This window comes from Gastrolobium bilobum, unplaced genomic scaffold (genome assembly GCF_033153095.1).
Source record: "Gastrolobium bilobum isolate Gb01-03AN ecotype WA unplaced genomic scaffold, APGP_CSIRO_Gbil_v1 utg12205, whole genome shotgun sequence".
Taxonomy (NCBI): Eukaryota; Viridiplantae; Streptophyta; class Magnoliopsida; order Fabales; family Fabaceae; genus Gastrolobium; species Gastrolobium bilobum.
This window is the reverse complement of record NW_026899230.1, coordinates 151,694-173,921: the sequence shown is the minus strand read 5'-3', so window position 1 is coordinate 173,921 and position 22,228 is coordinate 151,694. Positions and strand designations below refer to the sequence as shown.

The 22,228-nt window shown below is 35.6% G+C and overlaps 2 protein-coding genes across 3 annotated transcripts; both read left to right on the top strand.

Moving 5' to 3' along the window:
• The first annotated feature begins 1,282 nt into the window (after window positions 1-1,282).
• Window positions 1,283-16,991, top strand: LOC133288619 (alpha-amylase 3, chloroplastic-like). 2 transcript variants are annotated; one of them, XM_061486420.1, is made up of 14 exons: window positions 1,283-1,621; window positions 2,094-2,224; window positions 2,382-2,436; window positions 2,528-2,650; window positions 2,789-2,909; window positions 3,524-3,879; window positions 4,445-4,876; window positions 4,943-5,181; window positions 5,496-5,685; window positions 6,940-7,046; window positions 14,415-14,664; window positions 14,993-15,115; window positions 15,633-15,800; window positions 16,433-16,991. In XM_061486420.1, the coding sequence occupies exons 1-14, from the start codon at window positions 1,328-1,330 to the stop codon at window positions 16,589-16,591; spliced, it is 2,748 nt and encodes a 915-aa protein (XP_061342404.1). In that variant the 5' UTR covers window positions 1,283-1,327; the 3' UTR covers window positions 16,592-16,991. The 2 variants fall into 2 exon arrangements, with proteins under 2 accessions (XP_061342404.1, XP_061342403.1); XM_061486419.1 differs by having other exon boundaries at window positions 4,445-5,181.
• A 2,570-nt stretch (window positions 16,992-19,561) lies between these two features.
• LOC133288633 (AP2-like ethylene-responsive transcription factor At1g79700) lies at window positions 19,562-21,763 on the top strand. Its single transcript, XM_061486445.1, has 8 exons — window positions 19,562-19,820; window positions 20,083-20,165; window positions 20,308-20,316; window positions 20,413-20,501; window positions 20,581-20,654; window positions 20,740-20,790; window positions 20,888-20,964; window positions 21,156-21,763. The coding sequence occupies exons 1-8, from the start codon at window positions 19,588-19,590 to the stop codon at window positions 21,761-21,763; spliced, it is 1,224 nt and encodes a 407-aa protein (XP_061342429.1). The 5' UTR covers window positions 19,562-19,587.
• Window positions 21,764-22,228: the final 465 nt, after the last annotated feature.

Genomic DNA, 22,228 nt, shown 5'->3' with positions numbered 1-22,228 from the left:
TGGTTAATTCAACTTTATGTTAAAACTGTTATAATTATTATGAAATATAATTAAGAGATAAATTATTTTACCTATCTTATTTTCATACCTACTTTATTCATTATTCTCCAATAACATTAAATCAGTTCTTAACTCTCTCCTCTCGAGACCCTAATTTAATAGTATTAAAGAGTAGTGAGTAAGATAGACATAAAAAAATATAAATAAACTAATCTATCCCTATAAATAATTATAGTATTTTTTTTATTTTGACAAAGACGATTAAACCGTGACCCATATGGAGTGTAATCTAAAATTTGCTTAATTAAGTTATCAAAAAAAAAAAAAAAAAATTTGCTTAATTAAGTAATAATTTTATTTGAATTTGTATATATCTAACAATGATTAATATGGGTAGTTGAAGGGAACGAAATTAGAACGAAAGAAGAGAATTAGGGAGGATATTTAGACATTATGAAATATACTTGAATTATTTTCTTCTTCTCTTTTTATGTGTTGATTGAACTAACAATTTATAGAATTATAACTTCAACAAAGATAAGAAAATCCTAATTTAAATTTAAAACTAATAACACTTACATGATAACAATTAATAAGACAATTTAAACAATTAACATAAATATAAACTAATCTAATAAGAAATAATTAGGATAATGCGATCATGATAAATCTTGATTACTATAGTAACAATATAAGGCTAACTCATAGGCATATGACCAAAAAAAGTATTTGTTAGGCAAAAATTAACTTTATTAAATAAGAAAATTTCATAATGAGTTTATTTATTTAGGCAAGGCTATAGATAACAACAATATCAATCCTTTGGTGTTAAAGGCAATGCAAACCCATAACATAAATAATCTCACGGAATGTTACTCTCATTTTATATTAGAGTAATTTTCTCATATTATATAGAGAAGTCACGTGAAGCTCATTATTAAAAAATAAAAAAGAAAAAATAGATAAAATAATCGAAATGGAATAACATAAGATAATTATATTATATAAAATGAGAATAATATTTTTCATAGTACTTTTATATAAAAAAAATGAGTATATTTTGTTAGGGATTTTTTTTTTTTTTAGAAAATTGTCAACAGTGCTTTACTAGCAAAACAAGAAAAGTTATTATCTCATCCATCCCGAGACGAAAATCATTGGAAGTAACATACAATTTTTATTTTATTTTTTATTTGTAAGGAATCTAAAGAATTTTAAAAAAAATCCTGTCCACGTTTACAAGTATGTGCAAGCTAAGAGAGGTGGTGTCTGTTGTGTCGCTGCAACATCTTCCTTAACATTTCCTTGCAAAAGGAGCCACCATACCATGATCTTCTCCACCACCGTTTCCTTAGAGCCACTCTTCAACTTTTGCCATTCTCGCAGAGAAGCTTCCATTCACCGTTCCAAGCCAAAGCCATTGTTCCCGCCTTTCTCTCTCAGTTCCTCTTCCAACACCATCAAAAACTATGCCTCTTGGAACTTCTGCTATTCCCGGCCACACCACAGGTTCCACACTCCAAAGTTTGAAGCTTTTGCAACGAAAACAGATACCCTCGAGTCTCTTCAATCCTCTGATGTCCTCTTCAACCGGACTTTCCCCATCAACCGAACTGAACTGGTCTCTCACCTTTGCCATAACACTTTTTTTTTTTTTTTTTATTGAACATTGTTTTGTTTGTTGAGAAAGTTCTGAGAAAACCCAGAAGAAAAAAATTTAATTTTTCAGAGGAAACAGTGAAGAAGAAGTTAAAGGGTATTAGAATTTTGCTTTTAACATTTTTCTCCGCGGAGAGTAAAAGGGGTATAATTTTGGATCAGCTCAATCAGCTTGGTTGTTATTACTGTTATTTGTTTTTTTGGGTCATCGCGTTTTCTTTTGATTTTCTGAGCAATCAAACAGAATGGTGTTACTGTAAAAGTATCTAGTGAGTTTAATGTTTGCACTTCCAAAAAAGGAAATTACCAGTACATAAAAAGGCAAAAGGTTTTTTTTTTTCTTTACCTTTTTCTCTTTGTTTTTTCATTGACTAGACATAGTTTGGTGTTTGGCGTTGATGGGATTGTTGTCATAATTGAAATGGAATCTGCAGGTGGAGGGAAAGATCTTTGTAAGATTAGATCAGGGGAAGGATTTGAGAAATTGGGAGCTTACAGTGGGTTGCAATCTACCGGGAAAATGGATTCTTCACTGGGGAGTTTCCCATGTGGATGATGTTGGAAGGTACGTCATGTTTAACAAGGTGTTTGAATTTGCTTTCATTATAATTTTGAGATATCTGGTTATTGTACTTTATTTGAAATCATTGTAAGAGAAAAATCTTAATCTTAATGATCCAATAAAGATATATGATGATGATGATGTAAGCTTGATTCTGCAGTGAATGGGATCAACCTCCTCGTGATATGATACCCCCTGGATCTATTCCTATAAAGGTAGACATTGGCTTCATGATTCATGATCTCTCATATGGCAAATGTTCATTATTGCCATGCAGAAAGTTTGAGTGTGAAGTGAAAATTTCAGGACTATGCAATAGAGACACCTTTGAAGAAATCATGGTCATCTGCTGAAGGAGACACTCTTCATGAAGTCAAGATTGATCTTAAACCCAGCAATGAAATTTCAGCAGTTAATTTTGTTCTCAAGGTTTATTTTCTTTCAGTTAGCAGCTGGAGATGTTAGTTACTACTTACTAGTGTTAGAAATGTAATTGTCAAGTACCCCCACCCCCCAAATTTCTTTATTTCTTGCTTCTTTCCAATATGGGTGGTCCTGTTGATGTAGGATGAGGATACTGGTGCTTGGTATCAACACAAAGGAAGAGATTTCAAGGTTCCTCTGGTCAACTCCCTCAAGGATGATGCTAATATTATTGGACCTAAAAAGAGCTTTAGTTTATGGCCAGGTTTTTTTGAAATCATTATGCATTGTGATTTTTTTGCTTCTTCAATGAATTCTTATTTTATCTCTCTTAAATTTGTGCATGTCATGGCTTTATTTTTATTTTTTTTAGAGAGTCAAATAAATAATAATCCTATGATAAATTATAGCACGTAGTTTCAACTAGTTCCTGTTTGTTATATCACCTTCAAGTTTTATAAATGAAGATACTTTTTCTTAAGATGCTTATAGATGATAAACAATAGAGTGGACAGCCATTGAGAATATTACAGCAAAGAAAAGAGAAAGGAGAAGAGAATGTTTGCCATTTGATGTGTATCTCAGTGCTGTGTAGTATTTTCCATTTTAACATAGGGAAAAGTAACAATTTGGTTGATCACAATTTTGTCAGAAGAATGAAACTTGATTATATCCTAACGTCATCCTGTACAAAATTTTGGTATGGGGAGCCAGTTATCTACTTAATTTTCAAAAGATGATTAGTTGTGCTTATAATATGCGTTAGGGATACTTCTTTTCTTTTTATTTTAATTTTGTTATCCTTTTAGATATGTCCTCACACCATATTTTTTGTGAACTTGAGCTGAGACACGTTTCATGGTTTTTACTCACTCACAGAGGCCTTGGGGCGGATATCTAACATTCTCCTCAAGTCGGAAGGAACAGATGACAAAGTTCAAGATAACAACAGTGAATCCAGAGGTCCAAAACAGGAAAATAGTCAACTAGAAGGTTTCTATGTAGAACTGCCTATTACCAAGGAAGTTACTGTCAATAACTCTATCAGTGTCTCCATTAGGAAATGCTCTGAGACAGCTAAAAATCTTTTATATTTAGAAACGGATATAACTGGAGATATTCTCCTTCACTGGGGAGTTTGCAGGGATGATTTGAGAATGTGGGAAGTTCCCCCAGCTCCTCATCCACCAAAAACAGTAGCATTTAAAGACAGAGCTTTGAGAACTCAATTACAGGTAGAAATCTGACAAATTGTCCCTCTTTTGTTTTTTATGTTTTAGCGCTTGTTTAGGTTAATAAATATATTTCAATACTATTGCTCCATTGGTGATGTTCTTGTCTTTGACAAATTCAAGGAAGATGTTCCTATACTTATATACTTGCATAAGATCTCAAACCTGATTTTTCCATCGTTTTCTAAATTATAATAAATAAATCACTTAATATGGTTTTGTCTTATCAGACTATAAAAATTAAGACTGTATCTTTGTGTCAATATCTCAAGGATTAACCTTGTGTTCTTGTCTTTCCTTTAGTTAGGTGTGGGTGTTCTCTTAAAGTCAAATCTATGTACTTTTTTTATTTAAGGTTTCTTAACCATTCTTTTGACGATTTAATCCACTGAATGTTCAAAGTTTTATATCTAAATAATTCCAGAAACTCGGTGCATTTTACCCTCCAGCCAGCACTTTTATATAACTGCATTTCTTTTATAAATACTGCTGTAAGTTTATATGAGTTGATGAATATATTTGGATCATGATTGAAATATTGAATACATAATATTCAATCAACCTGCAGTCAAGAGACAGTGGATCAGGAAGTTCAGTACAAATCTCCTTGGGAGAAGAATTTTCAGGATTTCTTTTTGTTCTTAAGCTAAATGAAAATACATGGCTAAATTTCATGGGAAATGACTTCTACATCCCTCTCCCAAGTTCTAGTAGTGCAATTATTGGCAATAGAGAGGATCAATCAGAAGGTGTGCAGAGGGAAGTGACTGAAAAAGCAGATCAAGAGGAATCTGTCTCTGCATTTACTGATGGAATAATCAATGAGATAAGGCATTTGGTGACAGACATTTCCTCCGAGAAAAGTCGAAAGACGAAATCCAAAGAAGCACAGGAAATCATTCTTCAAGAAATCGAAAGACTTGCTGCTGAAGCATATAGTATCTTCAGAAGCTCCGTTCCAACTTTCTCTGAGGAAACTGTTGCGGCATTTGAGGCTGCTGTGGTATCTGAGGCTGCTGTGGAATCTGAGCCTGCCATGGAATCTGACCCTGCTGTGGAATCCAAGAAAGTGGTGTTGCCTTACTCGCCTCCAAAAGTATCCTCAGGAACAGGCACTGGGTATGAAATATTATGCCAAGGATTCAACTGGGAATCTCATAAGTCTGGAAGATGGTACATGGAGCTTAAAGAGAAAGCTGCAGAACTAGCGTCATTTGGCTTCACAGTCATTTGGTTACCACCACCTACAGATTCTGTTTCGCCTGAAGGATACATGCCAAGGGATTTATATAATTTAAATTCCAGGTACTTGATTAAAATCCTTTTAAAGGTCTAGTTATTTCAAAGTTGCTGATGGCAGTTATCTTTAAGTATTTAGATAGCAGGCCCAGTGTTAAGAAAATTGCTTTCACTCAAAAGCATTTGCCAGATGCTGCACCTTCAAATATTATCATCACTGATTCACTTGAGTGGCAGGAAATATTCTTTGATGTGCTGATTTATATAATGCTTGAGAAAAAGATGAATAAAACTTTGTCTCAGGATAGAAAATAATCACATATCTCCATGAAAAGGAAACTTTTGATATGAACTGTTATATCTTTTATTTAATATATCAGATATGGAACCTTTGATGAACTGAAGGATGTGGTGAAAAGATTTCATGAAGCGGGAATCAAAGTGCTTGGAGATGTCGTTTTAAATCACCGCTGTGCCCAGTTTAAGAATCAGAATGGTATTTGGAACATATTTGGAGGTCGTCTCAACTGGGATGATCGCGCAGTTGTAGCTGATGATCCACATTTTCAGGTTTATTTGTGAGAGTTTTAGATATGTACTTTGTTCTTTACTCTTTACACACTATTAATAATCATACTAAAAAGAATCAGATATATCTTTTCTATTTTCTCTATATTCTCAGCTACTTGTCTAGTTTCTTTATTCGGTTGAAGAACAATGCCTTTCACTTATGTTTTTCCCCCTACTATTAGGCTAGTCAATTTTCTATTCCGAGAATGAGAACCATTGATAATTGATATCAACACTCATAACATGTTTCTAGGAAAGAAGATATAAGTGCTTTGTTTGCTGTTTCCTAGTAAAGTTGGGTACATTTGAAAACTACAGATTGAAGTGTAATAGTTTTTTATTTATATCTTATTTAACCCCCAGCATATCATTCTATTGTTTATGTTTTTAAACTACTTTGTGATTACTTGTAATTATATCTTATACTACTTTGTGCTTGTTTTCAATTTTATTTCATTGATTGAAAACAGAATAACTTTATACTCATTAACCTAGATTACAGTAATTAGCAGTCATCTGAAGTTCAGGGTGAATAATTTTCCTAAAATGTATGGTATAATCTTAAGTACATTTGTATGCAATTGGTAGCACACTTACATTAGTTAAAATTGTTTGAAAGATGCCAATCTTTAATTTTTGTGAGAGGAAGAGACACTTTGTGAATATTTTATCGTATGTTCATATTTTATTCTTATCACTTTGTTAAGTAAACTACGTAATAATAAACTCATAAGTTATTTGTAGATTGTTACTGGATTTGGCGGTCCTATCTGCAACCCCAGGAACCTAATTTTTATGTAATGTCATAAAGTTGGTACTCCCAGATTATTCAAAGTTCCCACATAATAAGAGACCATGGAGTGGATTATGATGATATCGGTAACCAAAGATTTTTCCATCCCTGATTATTATGTAATTGAACCCTATCCTTAATAGGAGTACATAGCATATTTCTTTGTACCTATTGTAAATAGAAAAGGTTGTTGTTTTCTAAGAATAAATAAAATAAAATAGGTTTAATGACTAAATTTTGTGAAGCAAAGGCTCATATGCATTATGTAAAGCAGATCTTCATGTACATTACATTTTTGAGTTGGAAGCCCACTGAATATGCCAGCTGTCTGCATGATAAACAAAATTTGACAACAATGAAGCATTTGAAGTGCCTTTGGTGTTAGTGTGAGATATTATATGACACTGTTATCTTTCTGGGTTAATCTGACATAAATAATGGATATTCTTTCTGCCATACAGGGGAGGGGCAACAAGAGTAGTGGAGATAGTTTCCATGCTGCTCCAAACATTGATCATTCCCAGGAATTTGTGAGAAAGGATCTTAAAGAATGGTTATGCTGGTTGAGGTTTATACTCGTTACCCTAATTTTCAATAGCTTACTATTAGCACAAAATGTTGTGTCAGAGGGAAACATATCCAATCAGTTTGTAAGTAGTTCATACATTATAATGTTGTATTATGAGTCATGATTTCATTGCCAAAATGGCTATGCTGGAGAACTAAGACAATCTGGCATAGAAAATGATGTTAAGATCATCTTTTGGAGACTCTGGCATGTAGCATAACCAATAAGACAATGTTCTAGTTTCATGTAAGAATTCACATGTGTGCTTCAACTTCATGATATATTGATGGAACCAGAAAAATAACATTGAAATTATAGAGATAATGGAGGCCATGCCTCTTTTACATACACTAATTTGCAGAAAATAAACCCCAAGAAAGCCTCAACTCCCCCTCAAACCAAATACCTAGGCTTAAGAGTTCCCTAGAGGTCTCTCATTTCCCACTAACCACTTCTGAATACATGAATAATGAAAACCCCACCCCCAAATCACTTTATATAACAACATCTCTCTCCTCTAACTAACTACTATGGACTCTTTTGCATTGCTGAACTTGGGCCCACTAATCATAGCCCATCATATAACAAGAGACTTTCAACTTCTTTTACGAGAGGATGCTTGAACATGCTTCAACTTCATGATCTAAGTTTCTATCCTATCATCACACTTTTATGGGCGTCTTAATTTATCTCATGCTTGTCATGTTGTCCTTTTGCACTAATGAATGACTCCCGTGGTAAATTTTTTTCCATGGATGAATCATACTGGTGGTGACTTATGCTGACTATGATTCAAACCTTCCCCATTTTTTTCTGTTTGCAGTTTGGTTACATCTCTAGTCCCACATGCATCGCTTGCACTTGTGTTATATCTTTAATTTATTTTCTTTTTGTGTGTTTGATTATAACAAGTCTGTCTCCAGAGTCCAGTCCTAGATGCTATCACCTGCCACTGCGTTATATCTTTTGGTTTATTTTCTTTTAGTTTGTTTAATTGTAACCACTGACAAGCTTAAGGCTTAATAAGTGTTGTAAATAGTAGTTTAGAATAGTAGTTTACTAGTCCCACATCATGTATATCTCTTTGTGTTGAAATATATAAGGCCTTGGGCACTCCCACCCTTTGAGCTAGCTTTTGGAGTGGTGTATCCCAAGGTTCTTTACATGGTATCAGAGCTTGAGGTTCGATCCTCACCGCCCCCCACTTTAAAGTGGAAGCACAAAAAAGGTAAACTAAAGATTGGGCCTGTTGCATAATCCACGCTTCAAGCCAAGAGGGCTCTTGTGTGAGGGGGCATGTTGAGATATATAACGCCTTGGGCACTCCCACCCTTTGAGCTAGCTTTTGGAGTGGTGTATCCCAAGGTTCTTTACACTTTGTACTTCCTTTCTTTTCAGTTATATAATAGACTCTCCGTTGTGTAGTTGAGACACGAATTACTGATAATTCTCTTGGATTCTGATATTCAACATGGTATCAAGAGCCTAAAGAGAAAGATCCTAATCCTCGTTTTTCCGGTGGACCTACTGTTTGCCGAGTACCATTTTTCCGGTCACTGAAACATCAGTCAGTTCTTCGGCCACCACCATCCACCTCTTCCGCCACCAGAAAATTTTTCCGGCGACTATTCAGATCAAATAGTACGTCAACAGACTCAGAAAGAGCCAATCTATCCAACGCCGCCAACCCCACCATCGTCGGAGTTGTTACGCGCTCTCACGCACCACTCCACTCTCTGCGCGTGGTTTCCACGCACCACATTCCTCCGGCACGTGCGGCGTTTTCCGGCAGCCGTTCACGTCGACCAAAGATAGAATCGGTCACCCTTCCACCCTCTATCTAGATCTGCCTTCACTTCGTTCAATGGAGTTCGTTTGGACCACACATCTTCTCGGATTTGTTCTGCCCGTGTTTGTGCCTCCATTTTCTTGCTGTCCATTTGGATCCAGCCGCCAGAACCTCTGTTTGTCATCGTCGTGTGCTAGTTTCCTTTGTTCCTTGTTCGCGTCCATCGTTCCAGATCGGTTCAGCTCATGTCCTGTTCATCGACCGTTTTGTGACTGGAAGTGAAGTGAGTATTCTTACATATAAAGATCCGACGTTTCTTCTTCGTTGTCGGTCCTGTTACAGCAAGCTCGTCGTCCTTGTTGCTTATCCGCTGCTGTCAAGTACCGCCAGTCATATTTTTGACCGCTTACTGCAACCGGTTTTATAGGTGCTTTGTTCACTTTTTAGAGCCATAGGTGATTCTAGCTCCTTTATCCCCGTTTCCACGACTACTATTTTGCATACTGGTAAAGGTAATACCTTTGTTGGTTTCACACAAAATTCATCCTTTGGTCATTGGGTTCTTGATTCCGGTGCCTCTGATCATATTTCTGGTAATAAGTCTTTATTCTCTTCTCTTTCTACCTCTAGTTATTTGCCTGTTGTTACTATGGCTAATGTTTCCCAAGTTCAGTCTAGTGGAATTGGAACAATACATCTTTTTCCTTCTCATACTATTGATAACGTGCTTTATGTCCCTGGTACACCCTTTAATCTCCTTTCCATTAGTCGTTTAATACATTCTCTTGATTGTCTCATCTCTTTTACTAAAGATTCTGTTGTTTTACAGGATCGGAGTTCGGGGAGGACAATTGGTGGCGGATTTGAGTCCAACGGCCTTTACATGCTTTCCAGTTCCTCTTATGCTCATTCGGTATTAGATTCTCCACTCACTGTTCACGCTCAGTTGGGTCATCCTAGTCTTACAAATCTCCAATAGATGGTGCCACATCTATCCAAATTGACCACTTTGCAATGTGAATCATGTCAATTTGGGAAACATACTCGCAGTTTTTTTCCTGATAAAGCCAATCATCGTGCATCATCTCCTTTTAGTTTGGTTCACTATGATGTTTGGGGACCTAGTCGTACTAAGTCAACTCGGGGGTATAGATATTTTGTTACCTTTATTGATGATTATTCTCGGAACACTTGGTTATTTTTACTGAAAAATTGCTCTGAGTTGTTTTCCGTATTTCAATAGTTTTATCATGAAATCCTTACTCAATTTGGTGTTTCTATCCGTACTTTCTGTAGTGATAATGCTCGTGAGTATCTGTCTCAAGCATTTCAATCATTTATGGCCTTTCACGACATTCTTCACCACATATCATGTGCGCACCCCCCCAACAAAATGGGGTTTTTGAAAGGAAAAATCGCCATCTTATTGAAACAACTCAAACACTCTTAATTCATGGGAATGTTCCTACCAATTATTCGGGCGATGCTATCCTCACTGCATGTTATCTCATTAATCGCATGCCCTCCTTTGTCCTCGATAACCAGGTAGCGTACTCTATCTTGATCCCCATCGGCCTTTACATTCCTCACCCTTTCGTATTTTTGGTTCTACTTGTTTTGTCCATCAACTCGGCCCAATCGTGACAAGTTGTCTGCTAAGTCCCACAAATGTGTGTTCCTCGGTTACCCTCGGACACAAAAAGGTTATCAATGTTACTCTCCTAGTCTCCGTCGCTCTTTTGTCTCGGCGGACGTTACCTTCTTTGAGTCTGTGCCATTTTTTGGCTCCACCTCTGTTCCTGGTGATTCTGTTGATACTCTATTTCCTTTATCCTCTGTTCTAGTTCAATATGTCCCAGCACCAGATCCTCCACCAGCATTGCCTTCTGTCACATCTTCAGATGTCCCGGCACCAGATCCCCCTCTCTAGGTTTATCACCGTCGGCCACGTCCCTCCATGCCCCAAGACACTGACTCTGTTGATAATGAAGTTCCTGTGGACTCAGATCTGCCGTCATCAACTCCTACGGCTTCGGTCCCGCCCTCAAACATTGACCTACCAATTGCTTTCCGGAAAGGTACTCGCGATACTCGTTCTCCACTCAGGTATTCAATAAATATGAGTTATCATCGCCTTTCTCATCACATTTTGCTTGTCTCTCTTCTTTGTCTTTTGTGTCTGTTCCTAAGACTACAGGTGAGGCGTTATCACATCCTGGATGGCGGCAGACTATGATTGACGAGATGTGTGCACTTCATGGCAGTTGTACTTGGGATATGGTTCATCTTCCCTCTGGAAAATCTGTTGTTGGATGTATATGGATATTTACTGTCAAGGTTGGTCCTACAGACAGGTGGATCGTCTCAAAGCACCTTTGGTGGCCAAGGGATACACTCAGGTATTTGGTGAGGTTTCTGGGATACATTTTCCCCTGTTGCGAAAATGGCGTCTGTTCGCCTCTTTATTACTATGGCTGTTATCCGTCATTGGCCCCTTTATCAATTGGATGTCAAAATTGCTTTCCTCATTGGTGATCTTGCAAAAGAAGTTTACATGGAGCAACCTCCTGAGTTTGTTGCTCTTCGGTCTAGTTTGTCGACTCCGCAAATCTTTGTATGGTCTCAAACAGTCTCCGCGAGCTTGGTTTGGGAGGTTTAGTATCATTATCCAGCAGTTTGGTATGACTCGAAGTGAGGCTGATCACTCAGTCTTTTATCGCCACTCAGACTCCGGATCTATTTATTTGGTGGTATATGTAGATGACATTGTGATTACAGGTGACGACCATCAAGACATTACTCAGTTAAAACAACATCTCAATCATCATTTTCAGACAAAAGATCTTGGAAGACTATGATATTTCTTGGGAATTGAAGTGGCTCAATCCAAGGATGGTATTGTGATATCTCAAAGAAAATATACTATGGATATTCTTGAGGAGACAACTCTGTTGAATGCTAAGCCCGTCGGTACTCCTATGGATCCAAATGTCAAGCCCATGCCAAATCAGGGGAATTATTTTTAGATCCAAAAAGGTATAGAAGATTGGTTGGGAAGCTGAACTATCTCACAGTTACTCGACCAGACATCTCGTTTGCAGTCAGTGTAGTAAGTCAGTTCTTGAATTATCCTTGTGAAGATTACTGGAATGCAGTGATTCGTATCCTCAAGTACATCAAAAATGCTCCAGATAAAGGTCTCTTCTATAAAAACAAAGGTCATACCAGAGTTGTGGGATACTCAGATGCTGATTGGGCAGGTTCCCCTAGTGATAGAAGATCTACATCTGGGTATTGTGTATTCCTTGGAGGTAACTTGGTTTCTTTGAAAAGCAAGAAACAAAGTGTAGTTGTCAGATCAAGTGTTGAAGCGGAATATCGCTCCATGGCCAAACACATTGAAGTAGACTGTCATTTTGTTAAAGAAAAAGTCCTCTCAGAAGATATAGTCACTAGTTTTGTTAACTCAACTGATCAAATTGCTGATGTATTCACAAAGTCTTTGAGAGGGCCTATGATAGTTCACTTATGTAGCAAGCTTGGTGCATATGATCTATATGCTTTAGATTGAGGGGGAGTGTTGTAAATAGTAGTTTACTAGTCATACATCATGTATATCTCTTTGTACTTCCTTTCTTTTCAGTTATATAATAGACTCTCCGCCTATGAAGCACGGATACGCAAAATAAAAAAATTTCTACGTATCGGACACACGTCCGATACGGATACGTTGGGATACTCTTTCTTTGCGTATCAGATGAGTCAATGACATTTCAGTAATTTTTTAAAAAATAATTAAAGCGTGTTTTTTTTTTTTACAAAAAGCACCCAAATCGATTGAATCTCAGACGCGCTTAAAGTTCTACTCACTGTTGGTTCGCCGTCGCTAGTTTCTCCTTCGTCGTTGGTTCGCCGTTCCTGTTCCTCCTCCGCCGTTGTTCGCCGTCGGCCGTCGCTGTTCCTCCTCGGCTCCTCCACGGTGGTAGCTGTTCGCAATCGATCTTTCTTCCTCCTTGGCTGTCGGTGGTAGCTGTTCGTCCTCCGACCTCCATCGTCGTTCTTCCTCCTTGGCTTTCGTTCTGCTCCTTTTGGCTTTTTGTCGGTCGCTGCTCAAAAAGGATCCTCTCGCACGGAGTCACGGTGTCGGTAGGTAAGTGAAGGATCAAATGATGTATATTCTATTTGTATATGGTATAATATAATAGAATGGAGTGATTTTTATATTGAAGGATCCAATGCTCCTTGGTCTGCTCAAATATAATATAATATACAAATATATTTTTATATTATATTTGTATATTCTATTTACATAAAATTTAAAATATATTATATTTGTATATTCTATTTACATAAAATTTATATTGTTATATTCTGTATATTTGTATATTGTATATTCTATATTTAATTTTTCCATTTAACATGATTTTGAAGTAACGTATATTTGTATATTTTATTATATTTTGTTAATGTGAAGTACACTATTTTAAAAATATTATTTAATACTAAGACATATCGGAACGTATCGAAATATTAGTATTTTTGAAGTAACGTATCGGACACACGTATCGGGAACGTATCGAAAATGCCGTATCGGTATCGGTGCTTCATAGCTCTCCGCTGTGTAGTTGAGACACGCGGATTAGTGATAATTCTCTTGGATTCTGATATTCAACGTTAAGTTTTGATTTGTGTTAGATTTATATGAAACCATTAATGTAGCCTTACCCAATAGCTTAAGTTTTTGGGTTGAATTGATTCTTTACATGGTATCAGAGCCTTGTGTCCTGGGTTCAATCCTCATCGCTCCCCATTTAATTATTAATTAATTTAGTATTGTGGAGTTTCTTAGCACAGGTAGGTGGGCCTGTGCATTGTTCACCCTTCAAGCCTCGTGGGCTCTTGTGTGAGGGGGCATGTTAGAGTTATATAAAACCATTAAAGTAGCTTCACCCAACAGCTTAAGCTTTTGGGTTGAATTGATTCTTTACAATTTGAAAGGGAGTGTTATAATGTATAGAAAATATCTCATAAAAATAATTACTATTATATCTAAACATTTTAGAGTACCTTATATGATCTCTCAGGAGTGGTTTTTGTATTTCATCATATTTCATTATTTGTTTCCTTGTTTAATTAGGATTAAGGGACTAATATTAGTATAAGTAGCGGTTAGTGCTTTTACCTTTGTATCAAACCAATATATTAAAAACCACTTAAAAAACCACTCCTCGTTAAACCCGACTAGAGAGTGTGGGATGGATGCAATCATTGTACGTAGCCTTACCCTTGCATAATTGTAATGAGGCTGTTTCTTAGATTTGAACCCATGACCTTTCAGTCATGAAGGAACAACTTTACTACTGCTTCAGTTCGCCCCCTTTTGTATCAAACCAATATACAAGAGAATATTATTCCGTCTCTTTTATCTCTTTTTTACTCATCCTTTACCTACATCTCTTTAATTTCAACATTTACCATGTGTCTGTGATGCTCATTTATATATTTTCGCCCCTTTTTGTTTCTGTTGCATTGAAGTATTACAAGAATTGTATCTTTTTCTAATGCTGTGTAATTTCCAGGGAAGAAATTGGGTATGATGGGTGGAGGCTTGACTTTGTTAGAGGATTTTGGGGTGGTTATGTAAAGGACTACCTGCAGGCAACTGAGCCTTACTTTGCTGTTGGAGAATACTGGGATTCCCTCAGTTATACATATGGTGAAATGGATCATAATCAAGATGCACATAGGCAGAGGATCATTGACTGGATTAATGCTACCAGTGGCACTGCTGGTGCATTTGATGTTACAACTAAAGGGATTCTTCACGGTGTAAGCACTCAATGATTTCAATAACGTTTATTCAAATTTTACATATTCCATGTATAAAATATTCTTGGTGTGTTTCTCTTACATAACATGAAAATTTGACAGTCATATGTGTTTTCAAATATTCTTCACGGTGTATGCTACTTTCTTACTTGAGCTTCTGTTCTTTTCTTTTTATCTTTCATTAATTTTACTGTTACAGTGATAATGCTTTTAGTTAAAGAATCTCATACTCATTGCTGATAAGCTGCTTGCTGCCATTTTTGAAATTTTTAATGTTTGTTTATTCTTTAATCTTGAAGAAATTTGATTTAATTTCCGCTCCATATAGGCATTGGAAAGATGTGAATATTGGCGATTGTCAGATAAGAAGGGAAAACCCCCTGGTGTTCTTGGATGGTGGCCCTCCCGTGCTGTTACTTTTATAGAAAATCATGACACTGGTTCTACCCAGGTTTGAACTTCCCCTTTCAAAAATATCTCGGTACAGTTTGAGATTTTTTCAAGGTTGAATAATTGAATTTGGTTGAAATAATTTTATTATCATTGGCTGTGCTTCACCTAATATTATGAATGATACCACTAGAAAAATCGGAAATTTTCAAATTAGGCATTTTCCTTTGAATTTCTTCAGATTGTTTATGTAGATTTATGTATCTACCTGTGGATCCATATTAGTGTAATTATAAACATTTGTAATAGTTTTATGTACTAAAAAGTAATGGTTGAAAGGATTTAAATTTACTCAATGCGTGGTATTTATAAGTGTTGATTAGATAAGCTGTTAATATGATGAAACAAGATTCAGAATTGCAAGCATTTAAATACGGGGATAGCCATATATAACAGATAAAGCTATCTGATATCTACATGTACCCCGTCCTCTTGCAGGAATTCATTTGTTCATACTGTTTTATATGCTAAAAAAAGTATCAACTACTATAAAATTTCCTTCATATTTTCTCTTGAAGGGTCATTGGAGATTTCCCAGTGGAAAAGAAATGCAAGGATATGCTTACATTCTTACTCACCCAGGAACTCCATCAGTGTTCTTTGACCACATTTTCTCTCACAATAAAACTGAGATAGCGACACTTATCTCTATCAGGAAGCGGAACAAGATCCACTGCAGGAGTACAGTAAGTATCAGAATATTCTCTTATATTCTACTTAGTTATTGTTTAAGTGGATGGATATTTTCTGGGGTGGACGATGAGGAAAATTTTCTTTGCATGTCAAAGTGATAGAAACTGGAAATCTGAACTGAAATATCACTGTATTATTTACTGGAATATCACAAAGCTAATTTTGGTTACAAACTTGGGTCAAGAGAGTGAAACTATTTACTCATCATAATATAGATGAAGACAATGATGCTGTTGGACAAATAAACGAAATTCTCTGTTTGCAACAGTCCTTAAGAATGCAATTATGTTTTGTCTGCAGTTGTTATATATATATATATATATATATATATATATATAGTGAGCATGAGGTGAGGGCAATTTTTGAATGCAGTCTTACCCTTGTATATTTGCAAAGAAGCTATTTTCCAAATTTGAACTCATGACCTTTCAGTTACAAAGGAGCAATTTTACCGTTGCTCCAGCTTCGCCTGTGTTTTCTTGGGGTTTGATAGGGAATCCATATGCATGCTTACATTATCATGATTCTCTTGATATGTTCTTTAGATGGCCATTCTTTGTCCAACTATATAATGTACAAACATTGAAATTATTGGAACACTCACTTTTCTTTCCCGGTGTTTAAGGTTCAAATTTGTAAGGCAGAAAGGGATGTTTATGCTGCTATCATAGATACAAAAGTTGCTATGAAGATTGGACCTGGTCATTTTGAACCGCCTAGTGGATCCCAAAGATGGTCCTCAGCTTTGGAGGGAAGAGACTATCAGATTTGGGAGGCATCATAATGTAATTATATGTATCTTGTAAGTATATATTCCTTTGGAAAATCTTCCTTATTGCATATGCCATTGCCTTTCTTAGGAGGCAAGTATAAATAGTCAAGAATAGGATATTGTATTCGGATTATGGTACTGCAGGCTGCAATTGAAGTGAGTTGAGTTGTGCCACACTGTTGCTGAACGTATATATGATTCATAGAAGCAACATTATGGAGAAGGCTGCAGAGTGTTCGTTTCAGTCAAAAAGCTGGCTCCTTTGAAACTAGAAAGCCTTCAAATCAGGAAATGAATTGTATCATATGTTACTATGTTTACAAATTTAGACATTTATTATGACAATAAATGTATCGAACAACTGGCATCGATAGTACATAATTATCTTTTATTGTTTGTAAAAATGAATAAGGGATGATTGAAAGATTTCATGATTATATATTATTTTAATCATCTGATTTTAAATAATTTTTAGATTAGAAAATGTTTAATTAAAATGAAGAATTTATACATCCTTCTCTTTCCAAAAGCATCTATCCTAAATATATCTCAAGTTTACAAATTTATGAAATTTTAGTTCTTGATTTTTCACTTGTTCATATCTTTTGTATGGTAGAAGGTAAACTATCTTGACCTGAAGATGGCATATGAGTAAGTTAAGATTGAATACAATGGGAATAATTATCTTAAAGATGAGTATCAGTATGCCTTGCCACCCTCCAATTGCAAGCAAACTAAGATGGTTAATCGTTTCGGTTGAAGGTTTATTTTGAGATTGATGGGAAAGTGTAAGTGGATATTGAAAAATATCACGTTTGGTTCAGATTTTTTCAAAAAATACTAGACAAATAGGATAGATGGGAAAATGATTTTTGTTTTGATTTTTGGATGAAATTCATTGTTACAGAATACCACTTGAGATGTGGTATTTTGAGATAACTGGATAAGTGAAAAAAACAGGTACAAAGTTTCTCCCGAACATAAATTTTGCATATTTAAATAAATTTCCCTGGTAATATTTCGGTCAACTAAACAATTTTTTTTACATTTTCCTACCAAACTTAATTTTCAACCATTTCCCTATCAATTATATTTCCCTAGTAAAAAATAATTTCTCTCAAACCAAACACTACCTACCTTAGAGACTTATATCCGGTGCTTTGGTTCTGAACAATCAAAGAATTGGTTGTCCTTGTGGGTCTCAAATCATGGTTTATGAAATCAAAACTTTGAATTTTTTTTTTCGGTAGATAAACTTTGAATTTTGTATGTCCCTATATGATTTTTTTAAAATATTAAAAAATATCATGCACGGTGAAAGCTGGAAAATCCGGTGTTTAGCATCACTTCCCAAATTTAATTTGATGTAGTTTTCCTATTTAGTATCGTATATTGTATTTTTATTTTCTTCTAATATACTTTTTAAAAAAGATATTTAAAATGTACAGTATTATCAATTTATCTCAAATTTTAATTTTTTATATCAAATTAATTTTAAAGTTAAATACATATTGAATTTAAATTGTAACGCATATACTTTATTTAAAAAAAAGAGAGTAAAGTATGAGTGATTACAGGTTAATCAGTTTTTAATGACTAATTTCATACTTAAAGAGTGAAAAAATCTCATAGAAAAAATAGTTTGTAATAAGTTATCTACATTGAACCCAAAACAACGTTATTTTGATATGGAAATCAAGGTATTTTTATAATTATAATTTATCTTAGGGTTATAATAGTCTTTCTTATTATATTTTTTTAATTTTTCAACTCAAAACAACGTAGTTTTGGAAGTGTATTCACTGTCTTTTTATAGAGTGATGTAGATTACTTTTCAGTAAGCATGGGCCTAAAATTGTTTCATAACTACTTCAGTAAGCATGAGCTAGTTAGATAATTGCTCAGGCATTAGAATGAAAGCTAGCTTTTTTTATCATTCCATGTGAAAATGAATAGCTTTGCATATACCTGATACCCGTTTCCACAGGAATTAACGTTGATAAAGCTCGGCAAAGGGAATAAACTCTTTTCTGTCCGGTTTTCAGTTATACAACCCGATAAGAGACCAAGTTGGTTGGAACTTTTACACAAATTGACAGCTAAGTACTCCTTTTGGACGACATTTACTAGACATTTATTAACAACTTTCCTTATTGACACATTTTGCTTTTGCACGTTATAGTATATACGACAGAATCACTTATACATGGTTATCCCAAAAAACAAAAAAGTTTTCTAAAGACATTTTGGACTCATTATTCAGAACATGCAAAACCCATTTGTCTCACTTTCTAATGCCAAAATTACACCGTCATTGGATTCGCCAACTTTGGTCTTTTTTAGGATGAGTTACTGCAAGCTTATTTATTTATTTTTGGAGGCAAATTGCCTTTTTTAAGTTTGATATACTAACTTTGTAATGTATATTTAGGGTTGACGATACTGGATGAGAATCCAAATGTGAGCAGTGAAGTTACACATGGTTAAAAATGTGTTAAATGAAGACTATATAAGTGGAAGGACTCCTAAATCCAAATTGTCTTTTCACATGTGGAGTCGTCATTTGATCCACTTAACCAATGTAAGACTTCACCACTCACACTTAAATTCCAAACAACCATAGTTCTAAAATGCATGGAAATATAATAATCTTTCGAAGACTTTGATTCTATCAAAAGCTTTGTTATGGATAGTTCTCAACAAAAAAAGTTGTCTTACATTGAGCCATATGATTCTTTTCATACCTTAATAAGTAGGCTCTTAGCTGCAGGCTCTTTTGGTTTTGTGTGGTGTGGACAAATTAAATTTGTCTTATGGTAAAGTTATCATCGACATTTTTGTGTCTTTCTTTCAAAAAGCAGTTAAAAAACAACAAAAGGACAACTCAAGCATGAAACAAATTTTCTGTAGGATATATAGTTAAGTCACAGCTTGAACCTGGTATCTTGTTCCAAGTAAGTTGCAGTGTTATCTATTGGCTTTGGCTGCTGAGAATCAAGAAGAGTGAAATGGAGCTTGCCACTGTGAAGTCTGAATTGAACCCAAGAAGTCACCGGTTACTCATGATAGATGGTGAGACTAATGGCACTAAGTGTGTCAAAAGGCGGCGAAGAGATTCATCTGTAGCACTGTTAGTGGGCAATGAACAACAAGGTGAACAAACAGAAGAAAAGCAACCATTAGGTGGCCAATCAACCACCCCCACAGTGAAAAGAAGCTCAAGGTTCAGGGGTGTTAGCAGGCATGTGATGTTAATAAACACCATACTCTTTTTTCTTGCTGTTTGTGGTTGCTTTCTGATTTGAAGCTAATTGTTAGATGTAATATAAAATCATTCATATGTCTTCATTTAACAACTAAGTCCAAATGACTCTTGTTTGAGAGGGCATGTTAGATATGTAATATAAAACCATGGAGAAGGATCCATTTACAAAACCTGCCCCTAAAACCATTCATGTAGCTTCGCCTAGACATGACACTAATTGTATCTTCTTGTCAAGCAGACACAGGTGGACTGGAAGGTTTGAAGCCCATCTATGGGATAAAGGGACCTGGAATCCAACTCAGAAGAAGAAAGGAAAGCAAGGTAGAGATTTTGAACACTTCATTTACTTCACTTTAATTGGATATCATTCTTCTTTTGCTTTTTCTGATTGCTCACACCTTGTTCATTGCATTGTGGTCTTGTTTGTGAATGTGGATTTGTTTGCCTTGCTGACGTGGAGCAGTATATTTGGGTGAGTACTTCAGCTGTTTGATTCCAACAGTATCTTCTCTGAATAATATGATAGAGTAGAAATTGACCTTTTGATGCTCACTCATGCTTTAATCAGGAGCTTATAATGATGAAGAAGCTGCTGCTAGAGCTTATGATTTGGCTGCACTCAAGTACTGGGGAACTTCAACTTTCACAAATTTCCCTGTATGTCTATTGTACATAAACTGCATAAGTTTAGTACCTCACCAATATCCATGCCTCATACAATGAGATATTTTTGCAGGTACCTGATTATGAGAAGGAACTTGAGATAATGAAAACTGTAACCAAAGAAGAATATCTAGCTTCATTGAGAAGGTAATCCCATTTCTTCAAGAAATACTGCCATTAAGACTTTTTGATACCTTTCCAAGTTCTAAATCCTTTTCTGTTTTTATTGTAGGAGGAGCAGTGGTTTTTCTAGAGGTGTATCAAAGTATAGAGGAGTAGCAAGGTGAATTTTTTTTCTGACTTTTGCAATCAAACTCTACCCTTTTGTTTCCAACAAAGAAATATTTGATGCTAAGTATAAGTCTGAAAACTGATTGCAGGCACCATCACAATGGAAGATGGGAAGCAAGGATTGGGAGAGTGTTCGGCAACAAGTACCTCTACCTTGGGACTTACAGTGAGTTTTCAAGATCTTAATCCCTTTGTTTCTTTTGAAGAACACAATTCAAATAACATTGGCCATTCTACTCTACACCCAAATTTTTAGAAACAAAGGATCAAAAGATTTGAACCTGATAATAGGATAACAAGTCACACTCATTTTCTTAGCTGCTATCTTATATATGTGTTCAATGTCTTCCTCTAAAGGTACACAAGAAGAGGCAGCTCGCGCATATGATATTGCAGCAATAGAATATAGAGGCATAAATGCAGTGACAAACTTTGACTTGAGCACCTACATCAGATGGCTAAGACCAGGAGCACAATCTACTACTTCTCAAGAGCAAAAGCCAGGCACAGACCCTCAACCCTATGCAAACTCTAACTCCATCCAAACCAGAGGAAACACTGATGTAACCGACTCCAACATCCAGCCATTCCCCACAGGTGAATTGGACAGTACCAAGAAGCAAGACCTTTTCAACCACATGGCCCCTTTAAGTCCTTGCAATAAGTCATCTTCCCCAACAGCATTAGGACTTCTCCTAAAATCCTCAGTGTTCAGAGAACTGATGCAGAGAAATCTGAATTCTTCTAATGAAGAAGCTGAAGAAGTTGAATTGAAATACCCTCAAGAGGGCAGTGATGGGATTGGAGGGATATTTGATATTGATGTCAGCAGTAACTCTTACTTGTGCCCTTCCAATATCAACAAATTACCTAACTTGGAGTCACCAGAAGAGAGGACATTGCCTGTGTATCATAGAACTGTGCAATCCCTATGGAATGGTGATTTCAACATTTCTAACAGATAATTTGTTATCTTTTTATGGTGTTAAGAAACACAGTTGAGAGAAAATCTCCTTTCTTAGCATACTTGTGAATATCAAATAATTGCTAAGATGTGCATACTAGCACTGCACCTTTTCTGCTCATAAATCAACAATGTTAATAATTTTGAAACAATGTATAAAACTGTTTCATCCAGTCTTGTGTTGACACCTTATTTAATGATGTTGACTATGTTAACACTATATGAGAAGTCAAAATCACTTAAACAATATGAAGCTTGCTTATTAGTGCATTCAATCCCTATTGTTCAATGGTCATCATCTATATAACTAATTTGCCAACATATACAGCTAACTTAATGTAGAGCTTTTTAAATCTGTATAGGATCCAAATCCATTTTCAATTAACATATTCTAATTCAAATGCTGCCTTGGTCGCTAGAAATTGGTTTCAACTTTCAATAGCAGCTATACTTTACCAAACATGAG

Bases quoted from the DNA above. Each gene is read 5' to 3' on its own strand.
- LOC133288619 (XM_061486419.1), top strand. From the start codon at position 1,328: ATGATCTTCTCCACCACCGTTTCCTTAGAGCCACTCTTCAACTTTTGC. The intron at 2,437-2,527 runs GTAGACATTGGC...TGAAAATTTCAG, and splicing joins CTGGATCTATTCCTATAAAG to GACTATGCAATAGAGACACC. The intron at 3,880-4,444 runs GTAGAAATCTGA...ATCAACCTGCAG, and splicing joins CTTTGAGAACTCAATTACAG to TCAAGAGACAGTGGATCAGG.
- LOC133288633 (XM_061486445.1), top strand. From the start codon at position 19,588: ATGGAGCTTGCCACTGTGAAGTCTGAATTGAACCCAAGAAGTCACCGG. The intron at 20,655-20,739 runs GTAATCCCATTT...TTTTTATTGTAG, and splicing joins TATCTAGCTTCATTGAGAAG to GAGGAGCAGTGGTTTTTCTA. The intron at 20,791-20,887 runs GTGAATTTTTTT...AACTGATTGCAG, and splicing joins AAGTATAGAGGAGTAGCAAG to GCACCATCACAATGGAAGAT.